Source organism: Lissotriton helveticus, chromosome 4_1, assembly GCF_964261635.1.
Source record: "Lissotriton helveticus chromosome 4_1, aLisHel1.1, whole genome shotgun sequence".
Classification (NCBI taxonomy): domain Eukaryota; kingdom Metazoa; phylum Chordata; class Amphibia; order Caudata; family Salamandridae; genus Lissotriton; species Lissotriton helveticus.
Genome location: NC_136063.1, coordinates 579,260,148 through 579,282,286, shown reverse-complemented (window position 1 = coordinate 579,282,286; position 22,139 = coordinate 579,260,148). Strand labels below are relative to the sequence as shown.

Here is a 22,139-nt window from a genome sequence, read left to right as displayed (position 1 = left end):
TCATACCTAAATTAGCCAGACAGCGCCACCATGTGGCAAACTTTCATCAGCCCCGGTGTTGGCAATTAGGTGCTAGTGCTAAGCACCGGAAACCTCTGGCTCCAATTAAGCACTGTTTGTTAATCCATAGACTTGATTGCACAAATGCAATAGTGAAATTTGGTGGAAATGTTGTTATCATTGTTAAAAGCGGACACCACAATTTGAGTATCGTCAACACAGGCAGTTAGAGAGCAGCCAAAGATTTTAATCAGAGTAGCAAGCCCTCTTTTATATACGTTGAATAACGTCAAGATTGAGCAAGGATCCTTGAGGTACCTTGCAAAGAAGGTAGAAAAGAATGGAGACATACTGATCAAGAGCCACTGCTTGTACTCTGCCAGTTAGAAATGTAGTCAGAAAGGCAAGAGCCTTATCTTTGATTTCTAGCTCTCCAAGACGGTCGATCAGAAGCTTGTGGTTCATCGCATCAAAAGCTGCCGAGAAGTCGAGGAGGATAAGTATTGCAGCTCCTCCCCTATCCAGCACAGCCCTTATCTCCTCCCTGGTCTTAATTAAGGCAGTCTCAGTACTGTTTCCAGGTCTGAACCCAAACTGTGTTGGGTTCAGAAGATGATTTGCTAGAATAAGCCGCGTAAACTGTGGGTTCGTCACTTTCTTTGCAATTTTTGCAGAAAGTGGTAGATGGGGCAATAGTTATTGGGGTCTACCGTGTACAAGCTAGGCTTCTTCATGAGGGGAACCATAGAGGCTCCTTTCCATTGAGAAAGAAAAACGCTGGTCTTAGACACAGTGTCAAATAGCTGTAAGTTTCGTAGCTATCAGAATGGAGATCAGCTTCAGCACCGATGGAGGACAGGATCTAATAGAGAACCAGATTTCGTGGAGGGAATCATTTTTACCACCAGACTGGAGGTGACTGAGAAAACTTCAATAATGGTCTCATGTACAGGATTTACCTGAATCGTTTTTCCATTGGGGTCTGAGTTAGAACCCTTAAACTTTGAGTAGATTTGATCAACTTTATCCCCGAAACAATGAGAAAATGTGTCACAGAAGGATTAACTGCAGTTTGCTACTTTACTGCCTGGGAGTGTAGTTAGTTTAGTAACTATTTGTAAAAGATCCTTGGTAGAATTCCTTGCTAGTTCAATCTGTAGCATGAAGTAGTTACTCTTTTCTTTCCTCAATAAGGATTTATAATTGGACAGAGCAGGTTTATACGAGTCTTCCTCAAGCTTGCCATAAAGTGAACGCCATAATCTTTTGTGTCTGCCCAAATTTTTTTTCTGTTACAAGCACCTCAGTGAACCAGGGCGCAGAGGTTTTATTCCAATGGGCAGAGGAGGTTTTATATGGAACTAGCCTGGTGAAGGTTGTATTTAGCCACTTAACGTAGTCTAAGGAAGATTGCTCAGTATCTTGAGGAAGTGCAGGCTAGGACTGTGCAAGCTGTTGGGTAAACTGGTCAATGTCAATTTTGTTCCGAACACGAAAATGGGATGATTGTCCAGGAGCAGTGCTTTGTTGCGAATTCCATAGAATATTTTTTTTTTAATGATTGCGTGATGGTCTGACCAAACCAGTGGCAAGGCATCCTTTACACTAATATGGGGACTGTTTGAGATGACACCGTCTAGCGTGTTCCCCGCGTGATGTGTGGGCCTGTTAATTAGTTGTGCTAGACCTAAGGTGCTCATAATTTAGGGTAAAGCCCCATTGTCTCTATCAGAGGAGGCCTCATGATGGAAATTAAAATCAGCTAGGACGGTGAAGTCATTAACATATTTGCCAGCTTCCAGCAGTGAGCCAATAGATTTTAAAAAACCACTCCTAGGACCGGGCGGGTTGTATAAAAGCATGCCCTTATCATTTTTTTTGTGAGTGCCATTATGAAAGTGAGTGCTTCGCAATCAAAGAACAGGACTATATCAAATTTAGCCATAAAGCATTCTTGATAGACTACAGCTAGGCCGCTGCCCCTTTTCAGAGGTCTATGCAACCTGTGAATTGAAAATCCTGTGGGGACTACAACTTCCATGTCAGGGCTGGACAATGCGTCAGCCCATGTTTTAGTTATAAAAAACAAATCAAGTTGCTGACTGTCTATACAGTCAGTCAGTTCAAACTTGTGTTTGCACAACCCGCTGGGTGAAGTAACAGATTACGTGCATGACTTTCCTCACCTAAATATCATATTCTAACGTCAGAATGGAGGGCAAATCCTGCAGGGATCCTGGTGTCGGGAGAGTACAGACCACGGACAGGCACAGAGTGGCTTGCCTTTGTTGTGCCAGCTGCACAGAAGCGCTACTGCATGATTTAAATATCCCTCTATGTTAAGGGGGGCGCGTGTCAAAATGCCAGCGCTGTGTAGCTCGATCGTAAAACCAGGGGGGAACCTAAAAACGTGCAAAACCAGGGTCCAGCCATCCCGCAGACCCTCACAAGTTGGCCTATGAGGGAATGAATACTGGTAAAACAAAGTTAATTAAATAAAAATTGAGATATCTTAAACCATAAAATGCTTAATAAATTACTATCTTCCAAGATGGTGCCCACTCAGATGGGAGCCAGGCACCTCCACAGAACAGGCATATAGTGCCTACAAGAAAAACAATGATGAGAGGCAAATCCAGTCGTGCTCACAGTGAGCTCCAGTCTCTATCAGATAAGATGTTCTCTTGTGGCAGCAGACATGGGAATACAGTTGTAAATAAGTATACATACTGTGAACTGTGAAGCTTCAGAGGGTGTAAATGTGGGTGTTATTTTGACCAAGACAGTCTTGTTACAGGGAATCTACTGCTAAGTAGAACTGTGCCTTAGGATGACAGGAGGTCAGAATGTAGGGATGGTCTCTCTCTAACACGTCAATACCTGCCAGCCCAAATACGGGCTAGCTCATAGTGCCTCACCTGAACTCCTAACCTTTCCGGAATAGCAGGTGATTTTGGCAAACCTATAACATGAACCTCTAATGGGGGACCCATGGGAACAGACCTTTGTATCTCACTCATGCATGCCTTTAGTAAACAAAGGAAAGACACAAAGTTTACTATACATTTATTGAAACTATCGTAGTCTGTTATGAAGCACATGTACTGCGATAAGCAAATATAACTAAGCAAAGTGATCAACATTACTATCAGACTCTGTACAATGAACAAACCAACCACGGCAAATGATCTACCTGCATAGGTCTATCCTTACTGTGTAAGCAAAGGGATGTTTTAGAGATCTCTGGGATAGCAACTGGACCCCATAGCTGGCGTGTGTTTGTTCCAGGACAGGTTTCACTGCCTGAATCTTCTTCTTTGCCACAAAGGGACAAAACACAGTTTATTTGATACAACTACTGTGGTGGAAAAGCTGCAGCTGGGCTACTGTGTTATGGCTAAAATGTTAGGAGCTGTAGCTGACCTTGCAGAAATCAGTACAAAATGGTGTTATGTATTCTAAACGTCCTTTTATGAAATGTGCAATTGAAATCCCAAGAAGGGTAACTGAATGAGAAAACAACATTTACAGCGTATTTCTAAAATAATGTCACAAACATGTCATGTGTGGCTGTGTAAGTAGAAGCTGCCTAAAGCATCTAAAACGCTAAACAAAGGGAGAACCAAAGTGGGCCGAGAAGAGACATCACTATGGTCTTGGGGACATGTCCTCCCAGCCTATGAGAAGGACTGCAGGGTGCACACTGCATGTCAAGGAAATGTACATGAATATCAAAATACAGAAACCTCAGATATTTACCAAGGTGGAATAGGAGGCTATGGGGTCTCTAGGGTGAGCTGGTCTCCGCTCATTCATGTCGAGCACTAGAAAGTCACATGAGTAAATGTTTATTTATTCCTCTATGAGTGATAGTCCATGTCCTATTGATACACACAAAATCGTGATTGGATGTCCTCACATACTACCAGGTGTCATGCTTCATCATAGGACTTCCCTCGCTCTTCAAAAACCCGGGTTTGATGAAGAGCAGGCCTGCACTTTATAGTAAAGGAGGCACTTCTAACTATAGAACCAGTGATGTGAATATATAAAAACCAATATGATACATCAGAACTATCTTTTAATTTGAAAGAGATATCACTTGGTATTAACAACCAGGGTCGAGACTAGGGGAACCAGTAACCCATCCCTAACTCAGACTGTCAGCATGTTTCTGTCTCTTGGCTTACAAGAGTCAGGTGTATTCGTCAGTGCGTAACACAGGATCATATTGTGGCATACAATCCTGTTCTTAAGTTGGGCTGACCTTTGTCGTCCCACACTTTCCTATGTCCCTAGGAACCCTAACTCTGGGTCATCTGTGCCCCATGGAGGAAGGGCTTAGGAACCATTCAGATGCACCTTGAAGTATGTGTGACTACAAGGGCTCCTGGGCCCTTCCTCCTTGATGCAACCATCTCAGGCTTTGTTTGTTTTATTAGTGAGTATACAGATTGCTTACTAATCGTATGGGTTCATGCCATACAGTGCAATAACATTTTATCGTTAACCAATTTCAAATTGTACTTACTTGTATATTCACCTAGACAACCAGAAACAAAACTGTATTGCATATTTTGGTGCACAGGTCTTTAATCGTGCTAGTGTGTTTGGAATCATCAAGTTTAAGATTTCAAATAAACTCTTAAGATTTTAATACATCAAATTGTTTTAAAAAAAATCTTTTTATTCAGTTTTGACATTTTTTCCAGAGATCAGCACCAATTCATAAACAAATTCATACTATGAGGTTTAGAAAAAAACTTCATAATGATCAGAAATAATTTTACATAGAATGAGCAACCCATCCTACCAAACCCTTTAACAAGCAAATCCTGACTAAAAAATTCATAGTCAATGCCTAATCAATCCCAATTATGGACTATAGAAAAACAAATTAAACCTTAAAAAGCCATATATCGAGCAGAGAGCACTAATCTAGGTTCAAAAACCATTTGAACTAATACCACCCTGAATAATTCATCCAATCCGACTCAATTTATAAACCTGGGTTATTGCATTTCCTATGAATCCTTCCATCTTGATAGGGGGGCCCAGATACACCGTCCCAACAGTTTCGATTTTTTTCCCTTCCTCTCATAGATAGCTCTTTCCATTGTATATATTGAGAGTAAGAGCCACTGTTAAAAGGTAGGGGGTGAAGGGTTGAGCCAGGCAGAAGTGATACTCATCCGTAATCCAGCCATAGCCATAAAAAGAAATTGATAAGCTGTATCTTGCCGTTCCGTGTTGCTGACTCCTAATAAAACCAGAGCAGGGGTTAATGTAACTTTCAGCCCAAGTGACAAATCTAAAAAGTTCGTAATGGATTCTAGCAAATTTTGAAGACGTGGGTAAGATGCGAACATGTACGAGATCAGCAGCCAGAGCACCACACCGCAGACAAGTAGTCCCTGCTAACCCACTCCACTGTGCTATTCTCGCCTGGGCATAATATAACGCAAAGACAGTTTTAAAATGTTGCGCTTGAAACCTGGCCGAGCACAAAGCCGTCTGAGCTAGTTCTAGAGACTCTGAGAGCCTCTCCGATGCGACCCCCACACGGTCCATCCATTTGCTCTCGTGCTTAGCTAGATCATCCTGCTTTAACACTATTAATTCGGCATACAATAGCCTGATAGTGCCCTTGGTGCTACCCCTGATAATATCTATGACTTTAATTCTACTAAACCAATTATACCCCCACCTTCCTACCAAAGAAACTGAGTAACTGTAAATATTTTAAAAAGTTACCCCTTTCCAGCCCAAACTCCAACTGAATATCCACTAACTGACGAAATCCTTCATTCAGTATTAAGTCCCCAGCCATCCGGACCCCCTTCACTGACCAAACTGCCATAACCTCATCAGAGAAGATTTCCGGAAGCGTGGGTTTTTTGTAAAGTTGGGTGTAGTGATTGAGTCACTCCAGACCAATCTTTCTTTTTAATGCCACCCAGATCTTCAAGGCGGCAGCAAGCATCTTAAATGTTGTCCTTTTATAATAAATGGGCTCCGTAAATTTCATAAAACAATTCTCGGCATGATCCCCCACTAGCAGCTTATATACATCGGGAAGCTATGTTTCCCCTTCCAGATCTCCAGAAGGTGTGCCAAATAATATACCCATATATTGGAGAGCTGCAGCCCAGTAATAACTTCTAAAGTCAGGAACAGAAAACCCCCCTCGCTCCCGTGGTAAGGACATAAACCGGTGAGCCCTTCTGGTTTTTCCGTGCACCCACATAAATCGATTAACTATACCTTCCAAAACAACAAACCAATGTTTCTCAAATTCCAACAGAATTGCCCTAAACAAAGAATTTTTGGCAGAAACATCATCTTCACCACATTGCATCGACCAACTAATGATAGATGAAGATTATTGATTCTATCAAAATACGCTCTCGCCTTCCTGATTACTGGCTCGATGTTCCTGGCTACCAAGTTCCCCAGGTCTGGCATAATCGTTATTCCCAAGTATACTGCTGATTGTGTGACACAAGGATCTTCAATAATAGCATACTGGTTCTTTATGACTTGAGTTTTGGTTCTGTTTAGAGCATACCATGAATATCTGCCAAAATCTTGTGCTACTGACTCCACCACCGTTGGTGCAGAAGAAGGGTCGGCCATAACAATAGCCACATCGTCGGCGTAAGCCAAAACCTTAGATTCCAAGCCCTGACAAACGATTGGGAGAATTCTATTGTTAGCCTCAAATCGCCGTATTATGGGATCCATATATATAGCAAATAGCAGGGGTGAACATGGGCACCGCAGCCGAGGCCCCCGCTGAATAATAAAAGGAGATGTATGACCACCGTTGTTGTGGTCCACGAGTTGTGGGTGACCCACGAGTTGTGGGTGTCAAATGCAGTACCTGGATGGCTTTAATAAAACCCTCACCAACCCAAACCATCTCATCGATCCCCATAAAAAATCCCAGGAGACCCTATCAAATGCTTTCTCAGTATCTAATAACAAGGTGGTCATAGGGTCTCCTGAGATCTCTGTTGCGTCGAAGAGCGTTATCACTCACCGTACATGCTGCGCAGTCCCACGGCCCATTATAAACCCATGTTGGCAGGGGTGGATAGTTTTCCTTAAAATATTATTTAGCCTTGTGGCCATAGCTTTTGAGAACATTTTAACATCACCATTGAGTATTGTTATGGGGCCGTGCGAACAAGGCTCCCTAGGTGGCTTGTCTTTTTTTAAGAAGAATATAACATCCGCTCCGGTCCAAGACTCAGGTGCGGGCCTTCCCCTTTGAGCCAGCCGGATAACCTCGATCACGCCCGATCCGATTATGTCCATGAAGATTTTATAAAACTTTAACAGGATCTGATCCGGGCCAGCCTCCTTGCCAGATGGTAAATCTTGCAAAGCCCTTATTATTTCATCTTGTATCAACACCCTCTCAAGTATCTCCCTGTCAGCTGGATCAACCTTATGTAGGGACATCAAATTGTTTTAGTGCCTAGAAAATCCAACAAAATATATTTTGCCTTCAATTAAAGTTTGTGTTAGGTTTTTTTTCCTCTGCTATTATCAATTCTATTGCAACACTGGTATGCAAATAGTTCCTTTCTTACATTCCATGAAAATTGAACAGCCAATATGTCTTTTTTTGCAGTTTAACCTTTATAAACGCAGATACATTACTATTGCACCAAAAACTGCACATATGATGAATGGAGGCGATCATACTTACGCGTGTGGTATTGTTGTTTTAAATATACTGAGCATGCAATTGCAAGTTCTGTCCCAGATTTCTAAGGTAAATTTTTCACCGTTTAAAATCACAACGTTTTCTAAGCAGTTTGTTCCGGAACGAGCCAGCTGTTCATTATCTGAAACAGAAAATGTTGTGTTTGGTAAATACATATTAGCATTATCAACAGATCTAATGTATGAGAAATATCTTCCGTATACCTTGCTGCACACACCAGTAGAGCTGTGAAAATATGTCATCCAGTAGAACACCGCTAAGAACTTCAAAATACTGGGTGAACACGTCGCAAATTGCGTAAAGTGCATGATTACATGTGGTTGTCATCCATTCAGCTTTCTGAAAAAGAAAATTCTTTTAAAACACATATTGGAATGCAGACACTTTTCAATCTCACACAGAAATGTTTTTCAAGAAATAAAAATAACATTTTGCAAGTTGCAAATAAAAGAACGAAATACAAATCGCCAACACACTGCAGGTGTAACTCAGAAGACACTGAAAAACAGTCATTGAGGATTTGGCGGAGTTGGAGCGCTGCCATAAATTGGCATAGCACCCACTCTGTAAAATTTATGGTTCAGACACCCCATTTATGGGAGCATCAGGTGACCTCGTCATCAGAAACCCTTGACTCATGAGCCCGTCTATCACCCTGTCACAGTGGAGAATTCTCGCTCTACTGCGGCAGGTGTGTTTTCACTGATTCTGCTGCCCAGGATCAGCACTGTGGCAGGAAAATTGTATTGTATTGTGTATTTGTATAGCGCTTTACTGTCACCCCAAGGGCATCCTTGAAATATGTCGCAGATGCGCTGTTAGAAATCCTTCCAAGCATCAGAGACATTCCTTTTTTGTTTGTAAGAAATAAATCTCCACTTTGGGGTGGATGCTGAAAAAGAAAAACAGAACACTGAGTGGGCTGCAACAACATGGATGCACCAGTAGATGCAGTTTTGGCAAAGAAATCCTGCTAGGCAGGCAAGGGTATGCAAAAGAGGTTGGTTGATCCTTCACTACCAGGAGAAGAAGATAAGGGGTCTGACAACCCAAAAGGCCACCCACCAGGCTCTGAATCAGACTGGGGCATTTACATGATGATCTAATTACTCTACTTGCATTTAGTACAGCATGGTGAAGTGGAGCCTGTGGCATTAAGTTCATAGAGTAACATATTTATTCTTAAAGACATATTTTATTTATGACCACTGGAAAAAAGATCAAAATTCAAGTTTAGGTAATATACGGTTTAACCAGGATAACCGTCTGGCTAAATAAGTCTTGTAATTCTTTTGTTTTAATCTAAGTTTCACATGGGTAATCTATCTGTAATTGTATCACAAATGATTGAATCTAGGTACTGAGCAATTCCATTGCATCATAGGGGACCTACCCTCCGTCCTGGTGCTCACAAGATGAAGGAAGTCAAAGAGACTGATAGATACATCCTGATAAGGTACATGCACAGTGCATTTTATCTATACAGCACATACTAAGTCCTGCACACATGCAGTGCATGGATACTCACACACCACACAACACAGAGGCACACAGAAATCTGCGAGCACAGTTACTGCTGGCTTGTGCCTCTCACACATTGTTTCAGACCCATTTGACAGAAAGTGGACAGTGGAGTTGCTGAGAAAAGCAATCAGAGTTGATGGTATTTGGAAAACAGAGCAAGCATGAGATATTAAATCAGGCTCATCTGAAAAGTACAATGCTGATATTAGAACACTACTTGCATTAGTACTGCCAAAATGTCAGTTTTCATCTGCTTTGGGAATAAGCAAGTACCAACCACTTTTGAATCATCTCACAATAACTTTCCTTTTTTCTTCAGCTCTGTCAAAAAGTATTTTCAGAAAAAGTCTCTCGTAAAATTCTATCACTCTCAATGCTCTTATCTGCATAGGAAAAACCTAGAATTGTATTTTTTTACTCTGTGATTGTTGTGTAAGGTAAATGTCAATAGCAAATTAAACACCTGTGAAGCCAAATCTAGCGAAAATAGTCTAAAACCTAGAGCAGTGGAGGAAAATATGTTTGAGAGTAAACATGATGGACAATACACAAAAGGAGTGTTAGACCTGGCGTCCTTTGGCGTTTCCCCAGTCATTTTCACTGGTATTCAGTGCTAAAGTGCGAGTGCCCCTACTGTAAATTGTGTTATAATCTGTTTTCCATGATTGCCATGTTTGATTTACTAGTAAGTCCCTAGTACAGTGCACTGTGTGGGCCCAGGGCCTGTAAATCAAATGCTACTAGTGTGCCTGCAGCACTGGTTGTGCAACCCACACAAGTAGCCTTTCAAAGGTATCTCAATGGCTGTGTCTGCACACAGTTTTTACTGCCATGTCGACCTGGCAAGTGCACCCACTTGCCAGGGCCTTCAATTTTCTTACATGTAAAGCACCCCTTAGGTAGGCCCAAGGTAACCCCAGGGGCAGGGTGCAGTGATGTGTAAGGTAGGACTTGTACTGGTGTGTTTTACATATTTTGTTTTTCCCTTTTGAAAGGCTGTCCTGTCCCATAGGTTAACATGGGAGCTGCCTTGTAACACCCATTGGAACAAGATTGAGGAATTGAATTTAGCCTCTCTAAACTCTGAATTTACATACAGATCTTTTAGTAAAGTTGGTTTTTAAATTGTGTGTTTGAAAATGCCACTTTTAGTAAGTGGGCATTTACTTTCTTAACCATCTTGTGTGCCTCTCTGTTTGTGTATGTATGTGTCTGATCGTGTATTCACCGTCTGGTTTTGGAGTGACAGGAGCTGGGGCTGTGCATTCACACTAGATAGCCACAAGGGGGTGGAGGTGTGTCCTGCCTTTCCTGGGTGACTCACAGCCATACTGAATAGACCTTTCTGCCTTTAGAGTGGTGGGAGGAGTTTTCACTAGCACCGGAATAAGCTGTGTCTGCTCTGCACAATGCTGTCTCCACCGCCTGTAGTGAAGGACAGAACTGGTTTTCACTGAACTCTGAGACTTTCAGCCTAACATTACGAAGGGAAAAGTAGTATAAATATTGGGGCCATGGCCCCAGAACTTTAGAACTCTTTTGAACTAAGGAATCTGCAAAGAAAAAGAGCTGAAGAAGCTCTGTGGAGGAACTACCCCTTTGCTGCGTGCTTTGCTGTGTTGGCCTGCAGTGGCTTCTTCTGTCTTGGGCAGTGAAAGGACTGGACGTATTGCAACTTATTTTCCGCTGTTTTTTCAAGGGCTTGAGGTAGAGCTCATGAACAGCAAAGACTTCAAGTTTATCTGCTACCAGCACTGGGAACTTTGTGTTTTGTGCTGTAAAAGAAGAAAAACCACTTTGACAATGTCAACTTTGCGCTGCCGGCTCTGTGACCTGAAGACCCTGCAGAGAGCATTGCCCCGCTTCGAATCGCACCCCTGGTCTCACTGCCTCTGAAGCCCGACACTGTCACCAAGCCGCTGCTTGCACTGTGAGCTGAGGGCACTGCACTTCGCATCGCCTCACATTGCCACCCTTGTATCACAAATGCCGCCACACCATGTCGGTACAGGTGCCGCTGCCTGCACCATGACCTGTGGACACCACTCGCGAGGTACTTGAAGCACCGTCTCGTCCCACATCATAGCTCCAGTCCCCCGACGCTGGCACCATCAACTCCTGCCTCGTCAACCAACGCTGCTTCCTGCACCGTGACCTGTGGGCATCATACGTCGCATTGCCTCGCAGTCCCAATGCCAGCATGCCTGACTTCATCTTCAGGGAGTTCGATTTGCAACTCGTGTGACTTCAAGGGCCTGATAACTCCTGCACCAACCTTTGGAACTGATGCAGACGAAACCGCTTCTTCGGAGCTCCATGCAGGGTCCACGATACCCTGGATTTCCAAGGTACTCTTTGTGGGTCTTCTCGACACCATACCTGGCCCGGGACACCACGGTCGGCCTGAATTGTTGGATTTGTTTGTTCACAGCGCTGTGATAGCCCAGCATGGAGCTATCAACTTCAAGGAACTGTATTTAAAGTTAATTTTTGCAAAATGTGCATCTTGAGTACCGTATCTTGGATTTATTTGTTTAAAAAAAAAATGTATTTATTCATTTTATTGCTTACAATCACCATGAGGATTTTTTTTATTGTTTTGTCCCTGTTTTACCCAGATAAATATTGGCTATTTTTCTGAAACTGGTTTGGTGTCCTTTTGTAGTGTTTTCACTTTATTACTGTGTGTTATGTGCAAATGCTTTACACATTGCCTCCGAGATAAGCCTAACTGCTCAGGCCAACTACCAAAAGGGCGAGCAGGGGTTATTTTAGAAGTGTAATCCCCTTACCCTGACTAGAAGGAAGGGTCCCTACCTGGACAAGGTACACACCTCTCCCAACTAGATACCCCCATTTCCCACATTGGTGGCAGCAGTGGGATAGGGCTTACGTTTGTACTTGACCTACAGTGATTGGTGTACACTACTGCCATATCGCAGACCTCTACGTATCATATACTGTTTTCTTTTAGTTTATTTTTGTCATTCCGTTTTTGTTGAGCTTGAACTTTCTGCTGCATCATGCCTGAGTCAAGAAAATCATGAGTTGCATCCCTAGAAGTGGTTTTTGAGGAGGAAAGGTTGGATTCCTACAACATGAAAAAGTTGAAGGCTATTTGTAAAAACCTGAAATTCCAAATCAGAGGCCTCACCAGGAATGAGGAGCTACAGAAGTCGCTAAGGGCCTGGGTAGCAGCCAGAAATGCCAGTGGACAGTCTGGAGACCTCAGTTTGAAGGCTGAGGAGCCTATTTCTAGGGTGGATGTGCTTTTGGGAGGGGGGGCCTCCAGGGCAGGCGGCCGCGGCTTGTCCCCAGAGGAGCTGGAGGACAGGCGGGAAGCAAGGAGAGATGCAATGGAGCAGGAAAGGCTCAAGTTGACAATGGAAGAGAAAAGGATTATGTTAGACCATGAGCTTTGAGTAAAGCAGCTGGATCAGAGAAGTAGGTCCAGCTCAGATTGTGGCAGATATTCCTCAGTGCATTCTGATAGAATAGTACACATTCCCAGGAATGTAGGAAAGGAGTACACGAAGGGAGATGATATCCAGAGGTGGGTTCAGGGCTATGAGGCATCTATCCACATGAATGGTGTCCCTGATAAGAATTGGGTAGCAGGATTGTGGCCTCATTTCTCAGAAGAGTGGAGGGACACCTTGTTGACTTTGGGTAATGGGTAAAACCTCACCTACTTTGACATGAATGAGGCCCTTATCACCTGGTATGGTCTATCTCCTGAAAAGTACAGGGATTAGTTTAGAACCAGTAAGAAAACTGATTACCAGACATATGTCAATTCCTTTTTTGCAGGTCACTGGATGGTTAGGTGAAGGTCAGCAATAAGACAGATTTTCAGCGGCTGTACAATTTGATTGTGTGGGAACACTTGTCTAGTCAATGTTTTGCAGAGCTGCGCCAGCACTTGACAGATAGTAAGCTGACTGACCCCAGGAAACTTGCTTTGGAGGAGTACCGCTGGGTGAGTATATAGGGGAGAGATTCCATCAAAGGTGGGCAGGGTCACCCAGAAGAAGAGTAGGGGGACAAGGGTAAAGCAAAGGAGTTCTCTAAAGGGTCCCAAACTAGCACACAGGGTAAGGATTCCAGTGCCCCAGGAGATAAGAAACCATGGGTCTCTTCAGGAAAGCCTCAAGAGATGGGACCCCATAAGTGCTTTGTATGTGACCACGTGGGCCATATTAAGGGGGTCCCAAGTGGGCCCAGCCACCCACCGGTCGACAGTCAAGATGTTGGCTAGTGTAGCGCTCGGGGAGGAGGGAGTACCAGGTGAGGTTGGGGATCCTGCAGAAATGACCCTTGTCTCACTAGGGAACAGTGAGATGGTCCATGGAAGCCAGGTGCCTGCAAACACTAAGAAATACAGTGCCTTGGAGACCATCAATGGGCAAATGGTAGAGGCTCTCAGATACAGGCGCCAGTGTGAATTCAATCCAGTGTCACCTAGTGTCTGAGGAGCAAGTAGTCCCTGGTGCATTCCACCAAGTAGTTGGTTAAGATAACTCAGAGCGCCAATGTAACGTGGCACAGGTTTCCTTTGAGTGGGGGGGGGGGTCTCAGGGCCTTTGAGGGTGGTTGTGAGCTCCACTATGCCTGTTGATTGTGTGCTAGGTAACGAACGACCAGGTGCAGTCCTTGTGGAAGGATGTGGAGCTCAGGTCTCACATGGAGATGCTTGGGTTGCCAAAGTGGGCATGTGTGACCACTCGTCCATGACAGCCAGAATGAGTGATCAAATGGACTGGACCATGAAACAGTGGGCCAGGTGCCTGCCAAGAGACAGGGCAAGGGGAGTGGGGTGTGGGAAACCTGCTCCTGAAGTTCCCAATGTCTAGGAGGAGGATGTACTCGAGGGGGACGCCCCGGAATCTACAGGGGAACAAGTTGATGAACTGTGGGACTTATCTAAGCTCACGAATTGGCTGCAAGAAGGGGGTCCAAACAGTGGAGAGTTAGGCAGCACATATAATTTTAGCGACAAAGTACACAAGCACAATGTACAATGAAAAGACAGTAATAGAGTCTAATAAACACACTGTGCACCACCAGCATGCAACACTGGAAAGACTTATTCAAATCAAATCAAAAACGTTAAGGACCCACACTTCTATCTGACTCATTTTCATTAACCACGCAATGCTGATGTAGGAGACATTATTATCACTTAAAACAAGGAGTATTTCCAAAGTCTTAAAAGTGAGTGGGAAAATCAGAATATCACACCTGCTTATTCAGCAATACCCTGTTGCCTTAAAGGAGAAATCCACATCACACAAATATTAAATGCCTCACATCACCAAAAGTTAGTACCAAACTCTTTAAAACAGAAAGTCATAACCTTCAACTAAAAAACAAGCACTGCAGATCCAATATATAAAGTGAACTACAAAATTATCCCTAACCATAAACCTCTAACATAACCATTAGAGAGGTAACATGGCAAGTTCAGATGTTTGGAGAGACCACGTCATCCTCCATGACCAACAGAGTGGATTCAGATCTTATGCTGGAAAGCAATCTTCATTGACAAACATTAGGAGAAGAGCGCCTGATGCACTTTTCCTACACATTCTGTCAATCTGTCGATCCAACAGGATTGTTTTAAAAGAAGTGCAGCAGGAGTTCAAGAAACTCCATAGATCCAATACATCTTCCTGACCACAGCCAGCAAGTAATAATCTGCTTGTCCACCACGTCATCAGGATAATCACCTGTGGAGTATACCAAGGATCTGCACTATCATCACTGCATTTCAGTATACAGTGGTGCCCACTACCACGATTTCCTGACATGTTAAGTAAATGAGATGTACTGCAATAATTTACAAGTTACATCTGGTTAGACAATGGATTGGAACAAAGAAATATCACCATTGAACATCATCTTTCCCTCCATGGAAAGTTAAAACTAGAGACGCTCATAAATGGAAACAACAAGCCTTTTGTTGGCCACAGAAAAATGATACAATTTCAAAATATCCCATGCAGTGATTGGCTGGCCTTGTATGATACACGCACACACCATTAAAATCCAAAATGAAGGCATGAATGCCTCAATAAGAAAAGCACCTTTTCTTCCAAACCAACGCTGGCACGCAATTCAGAAAGCACCCCTTAATGCTCTGCTCAAGTTGCATCAACATAAATATTTTGTTACATTTTAAGTCATACAGTACTCGTAGGCCTACTTCTCCTGATTTGCTTCGATACTAAAAATATTTCACTACATTAGAGCCTAGGGGTTAGTAATAATGGGCTTGAATTTTGTGCTGTATTTATTAAGAAAGGCATTATAAATTAAAAGGTTGAATATAAATAAAGCAAGTTCTTATAAAACACACATCAGGATAAATATAAGCAGATACAAAACTACTCATCAGTGGCTCTACATTAAATCTTACTCTCAAAGCACACAGTTGTTGGCCCTGAACATACCTCTGTCTGCTGCTCTGGGAGCTTCATGTTATCAAAAATTCTGAAGACAATCCTGAATAAATCCGTCCACCAGTGTTTTTCATAGGTATGCCCGTAAGTTTTCATTACTTCAAACATTACTGTCAGACCTCTATAATTAAAGAAGTTAGAATTGACATTGAAAAGGGAAATATTCACAATGTGAAAAACGTGCTTCAAAATGTTACATTGCACACATATTTCAGTAAAAAACCAAAAATTTTCAGTAGAACAAAAAAAAAATTCTATCTGTATAGTTAGAAGTATATGTGTAATCTCAAAATCTACATCAGTAATGGAAATGCAATATTATATTTCCTACTTTCAGGCTTTAAAAGAAGCAGCACATTTATTGTAACTTGGCCATATATTGTATGCAAAACCAAAACAAGCAACGATGAAGCCAATACGTTTGAATTTATTTATAATATATTCAGACATATACAGCATGCACATATAGCAAGATATCCAGGCACACATTTTAACGAAGTCCAGCAGACATACATGCACCTATGTAGAGAAAACAACAACTATAAAGGTAACTCTAGTTACAAACCAACAACAGTCATGTAATTGTGTGTAGCTTGAGGCACAAAATGATGTTCATCTACAGAGCAAAGGATGATGTTCAACTGAGGGCAAAAGTTAATGTTCTGTGTGCCACTGGAGCATTAATGATACATACGCCTTGGGCGATACCCCTCAGGAGAGCCCTGGTTGATGCACCTCAGGTAAGAACATGGAGATACGCCACAGGAGAGTACAGGATGATGCACTTCAAGGGAGAACCATCATGAGGCATATTTCAGTGGAAGCTGACAGCCAGGTGTAATCCCTAGTAACTCCCTTGGCCTGCGCTGTGGGTCAAGCGGGATTTGGGCCACTCCTGCTGTGATAGACTGTCCCTTTGACAATGGGCAGTGCACAAGAGAGAGCACTACAAAGGAGCAGACACCCATAGCCCGAATTTCAAAGAATCAGACACTAAATCATATTTGTGTCTGGAGCAGGACTCAGAAAGTGGGAGCATGAGACCCACAAGTTGTTCAACAGCACTATTCAGAAGTAAGAAGATCACCAACACTTCTAGTTGCTGGAACTTGTACAAGGGACCAAGGTCTCCTTGTATCCTTACTGGGTGAGGGCACATCACACAGGAATTGAACTGAATTGAATTGAAACTTATATAGCGCAAAACTGCCTCCCTACGTGTACCCTGGCGCTTAGATTGAGAATAGCCACTGTAGCAGCAAAACCAATTGTCAGTGGGGGAATCTAGTGTTCACCCCTTGGAAATAGCCAAGTTTGCAGACTTCAGGAAGCCAGGACCACATGCGCGGAGCCTGGAGCATCGGTCTTCTGCCTGCCAGACAAGACCAGTGGACCCAGTGAGGAAGAGGAGAGTGCCTGGAGGGAACGAAGGCCGGCAGGGATCCTGGCAAGTGGATACCGGTGAGCAAAGTGTAAGAGGCCTGATCTAGTTGGAACCACTGCAGAAGTGTCGGCTGCCTGCTTAATCATGGCAAAATCATCAACTGCCATGTGACCAGGAAGGGGGCCATAGTAAAGTGCAGGCCATCGCTTCTGTGATTGCCAAAGTTAGCAATTCCTGTGTGACCAGGACTGGGGCCACGGTGAAGTGTGGGCGGTCACCCATAGAAGAGCCACAGTCAACAACCTCCATTAGACCAGGAAAAGGGAGCACCATGAAGTGCAGGCCTTTGTCCGTGTAGGTACCAATGCCGGAGACCCCAATGTCACCAGGAAGTTGGCCACTGTGAGTCCGGGATGTTGCCCTGCTTCGCAAGGCTAGGGAAGCCCGAAGGCACACTTACCCAATGCCGCAAGAGTGGGGCAAGGACATCTGAGGGCTAAGGTGACTGATGTGTGACTGGGGAAGGCCGCAAGAGGTCGTGGCCTTTAGTGACAGGAGACTGGACTTGAGTTTGATTTTAAAAATATTTCCAGAGCGCACGTTCACCCAGCGGTTTCATGGCGCTATGCAGTACTACAAACCCGAGTAAAGAAAGACCAAGGAGACAGGGAAGAATTACGAGGGGAAGGCCTGAGTAAAAAGAAAAGTTTTAAGGGCTTTGCGAAAAAGAGAGTACTGGGGGCAGGATCGCAAGTGGATCGGGAGAGAGTTCCAAAAGGCAGGAGCCAAGGTAGAGAACTTGGATCCACCCCATTTTTTACGTTTAAAACGGGGGACTACGAAAAGTTGTTGAGTAGATGAGCGCAATTCTCTGGACGGGGTGTAGGCGTGAATTGCAGAACCAATGAATGCAGGGGCAGAACCGGACCGAACATTGAAAATGATACAGCCCAGTTTAAACAGGGCACGTTGCTGTACGGGGAGCCAGTGTAAGGATTTAAGAAGGGGCGTGACGTGATGAGATTTGGGTAGATTAAAAACGAGGCGGGCCGCCTGGTTCTGAACCAACTGAAGACGCCTCACGAGGTACGCCGGCATGCCACAATAAAGGGCATTACCGTAGTCCAAGCGGGACGTTACCATCGCCAGGAGTATGAGTTTATGGACAGAAGGGGAAAAGAACCGGGAGACTTTGCGAATTGTCCGGAGGGAAAGAAAAGCTGAGGATACGGCCGCACTAACTTGGGAATGAAGGGAGAGTTGATCATTGAGTTTGAAACCAAGAGTTTTAACAGAGGAGGAGGGGGTGGGTGGGGGACCTAAAGAAGGGGGCCAAAAGAGAAAAGACCATGGACTGGAGCAACCACCTGTCAACACCAATTCCGTTTTATCGGGATTGAGTTTCAGGTGGTTGTGGTTCATACAGTCCTGAATGAAGGTCATAACAGAATGAAAGTTGGATATTGAAGCAGGGGAAGGGGATAAAGAAAAAATAAGCTGGAGGTCGTCCGCATAATTGTACACAGAGACCTCCAGCTGCTGTAAAGCAAAAATAAGAGGGGCAATGTACAGATTAAATAACAATGGGGAGAGGGAGGATCCTTGGGGAACCCCGCACTGAACAGGCCGGAAGTCGGCTGAATAATCCCCCAAGCGGACTGCTTGAGAGCGGCCGCTCAGGAAGGAGGACAACCAGACCAAGGCCGCGCCCCCGATTCCCGCCGCTCCGACACGGGAAAGTAAGATGGCATGATCCACCGTGTCGAATGCGGCGGAGAGATCAAGGATGACCAGGGCCTGGGGCTGACTCGTGTCCATACCCTCCCTGAGGTTGTCCAAGACCGATAGAACCACGGACTCCGTGGAATGAGCAGGGCGAAAACCAGCCTGCCTGGGGGCCAAGACACTGTTCCTTTCCACAAAGGAGCTCATAGTTCTTACTACATGGCGTTCCAGTATCTTGGCCAGAAAAGAGAGGAGTGAAATAGGGCGGTAGTTGGCTGAAACCGAAGGGTCAGCACCAGTTTTTTTTTAGAATGGGTAAGATTACCGCCGATTTAAGTGAAGGTGTGACAATACCCTGGGAAAGTGAACTGTTAAGAAACGTGAGAGGTGGTGAGGGGCAGAAAGAGTAAATCTGTTTCAGGATATGAGCAGGGCAGGGATCCAGGGGGAGCCAGACTTGACCAGGGGAAGGAGGGAAAGGAAAGAGTCTGTTGTGAGAAGCGGGATAGAATCCAGGCGCGATGTGGCTGGGAGGCAGTGAGGAATGATAAAAGAGGGGGACGGGAGGGGAATGTTGGCTCTGATCGTGGTGATTTTGTCAAGGAAAAAAGAATTGAGGGAATCGCAAAGAGGCTGTGAGGGAGAGGGTTTGAGTGTGGCCCTGTCAGAATATGCAAGATCTTGAACGATGGCAAAAATTTCTCTGGGCCGATTTTCGGCGAAATGAATTTTAGAGGAGAAATAGGCCTTCTTAGTTTCCATGATGGATTTCTTGTAAAGGGCCGAAAGGGTGATATAATGATTTCTTGAAATGGGACAGTAGTCCCGCTGCCAGAGGCGCTCCGCTCGGCGAAGATTAAGTTTTTGCATCTTCAATTCATCATTAAACCAGCGGTTTGCATCTTTAGAGCGCTTAGATGAAATGCGCTTTAGAGGGGCGACTAGGTCACAGCCGGCCCGCAGCCAAGCATTGATGGATTCCGCTTGTTCAAGAGATGGCAGCCCTGAAAGATCCGGGCTGGACGCGGAGAGTGCTGCAGACAAGGACTCTACGTCCACGCGGTTCCATGAGCGCGCCCAAGTGTTTTTGACTGGGAGGAGTTTGGGAACTGAACAGAAGGACAGGGAAAAGGAGATAAGAAAATGATCGGACCAGGTGCAGGGGGATATGGATAGTGAGGTGACCGGGCAATCTCGGTACCAAATTTGGTCGAGGGTATGGCCCAGACTGTGAGTAGGGACGTGAACAACGGAAGTGAAATTAAGAGAGCGGAGCGACTCTGAGAATTCCCTGGAAGCTGTGCACTCAGCAGGGTCGGAGGGCCAAAAATTGAAGTCCCCAAGAACAACAATGGACGAGTGGTTGACTGCCAGGGTAGCCACCAAGTCTTGGAAGCATGGAAGAAATAATTGCGGGGAGGATGGGGGTCGGTAAATAAGAACACAAGTAAGTGGGGGGGGGAGGTAAGGGAAAGTGAACGGGCCACTAAACAGTCTGATGCACCTAGAGGGGACAAAACTAAAGGTTGAAAAATTATTTATTTACGAGCAATCAAAGCAACTCCACCTCCTGGCTTGCCGGGAGGACGATCGGCTCGGAGAGCATAGTAAGATGAGGGAAGCATTGCCAGTAGGGAGGGGAGGGAGCTATCAGAAAACCAGGTCTCGGTAAGGAATAGGAGGTCAGGTTTGTATGAATCCAATAGCGTAAAGAGATCGTGCTGATGCTTGACTGCCGATCTAGTATTGAGGTACATCGCGGAGACAGACGTAAAAGAAGGACCCGTAAGCAAGGTGGTGGTGGGGCCACTGGTCGGAGACAAGGGTGGCGGGCGAGAGTGGGAGAGGGCATAAGATGTGGAAAGGCCAAGCCTGATAATTCGGGCTGATGCAGTGTCATCTAGTGGCCACGGGCCTTGGAGACCGGTCAGTTGCGCAGATGAATATTGAATAAAAGAGGCAGAGTGACCAGCCCCCAGCCCCGGTCGGTTGCGGACGAGCGCAGCGGGCTTTCCTTTGGCGCGCAAACGTCGCGCCCGCTGCGCTCATCCGCTGCGCTTCCGAGGAAGACACATAATTTATAACAAGAGGAACAGTTGGGCGGTGGGCGTGGCCTCCGAAGGGGGCGTGGCCTGCGGGCTGGGCGAGGCGCTGGTGAGCAGCGTTCCACGCCTGATGACAAACAGCCTAAGTCTGCTTTTACAAAAAGCGTCAAGATGTCAGGGGGTAAGTGGTCTTTAAAAAGCACAGAAATAATGATACAAACAATTTTTAAAACGAACTACCTCCCGGCTTTCCGCCTCAGGAGTGTGGTAAAGCAAATGGCGGCGCTAGTAATTCAGCGCCCCTTTGTAGAGTTGGGCGGTGGGCGTGGCCTCCAAAGGGGGCGTGGCCTGAGGGCTGGGCGAGGCGCTGGTGAGCAGCGTTCCACGCCTGATGACAAACAGCCTAAGTCCGCTTTTACAAAAAGCCTCAAGATGTCAGGGGGTAAGTGGTCTTTAAAAAGCACAGAAATAATGAGATACAAACAATTTTTAAAACGAACTACCTCCCGGCTTTCCGCCTCAGGAGTGTGGTAAAGCAAATGGCGGCGCTAGTAATTCAGCGCCCCTTTGTAGAGTTGGGTGGTGGGCATGGCCTCCGAAGGGGGCGTGGCCTGCGGGCTGGGCGAGCCGCAGGTGAGCAGCGTTTCACGCCTGATGACAAACAGCCTAAGTCCGCTTTTACAAAAAGCGTCAAGATGTCAGGGGGTAAGTGGTCTTTAAAAAGCACAGAAATAATGATACAAACAATTTTTAAAACGAACTACCTGCCGGCTTTCCGCCTCAGGAGTGTGGTAAAGCAAATGGCGGCGCTAGTAATTCAGCGCCTTTGTAGAGTTGGGCGGTGGGCGTGGCCTCCGAAGGGGGCGTGGCGTGCGGGCTGGGCGAGGCGATGGTGAGCAGCGTTCCACGCCTGATGACAAACAGCCTAAGTCCACTTTTACAAAAAGCCTCAAGATGTCAGGGGGTAAGTGGTCTTTAAAAAGCACAGAAATAATGAGATACAAACAATTTTTAAAACGAACTACCTCCCGGCTTTCCGCCTCAGGAGTGTGGTAAAGCAAATGGCGGCGCTAGTAATTCAGCGCCCCTTTGTAGAGTTGGGTGGTGGGCATGGCCTCCGAAGGGGGCGTGGCCTGCGGGCTGGGCGAGGCGCAGGTGAGCAGCGTTTCACGCCTGATGACAAACAGCCTAAGTCCGCTTTTACAAAAAGCGTCAAGATGTCAGGGGGTAAGTGGTCTTTAAAAAGCACAGAAATAATGAGATAC

At 45.1% G+C, this 22,139-nt stretch overlaps 1 protein-coding gene across 1 annotated transcript in view; it reads right to left on the bottom strand.

Annotated features, from left to right (window-relative positions):
* Positions 1-22,139, bottom strand: part of ARFGEF1 (ARF guanine nucleotide exchange factor 1) — a 972,411-nt gene that overhangs the window by 185,168 nt on the left and 765,104 nt on the right. The window contains exons 30-32 of the mRNA XM_078687191.1: positions 15,712-15,841; positions 7,939-8,074; positions 7,718-7,856 (exon numbers count right to left, since the gene is read on the bottom strand). Coding sequence (XP_078543317.1) covers positions 7,718-7,856; positions 7,939-8,074; positions 15,712-15,841 — 405 coding nt within the window. The remainder of the gene's footprint in view (positions 1-7,717; positions 7,857-7,938; positions 8,075-15,711; positions 15,842-22,139) is intronic.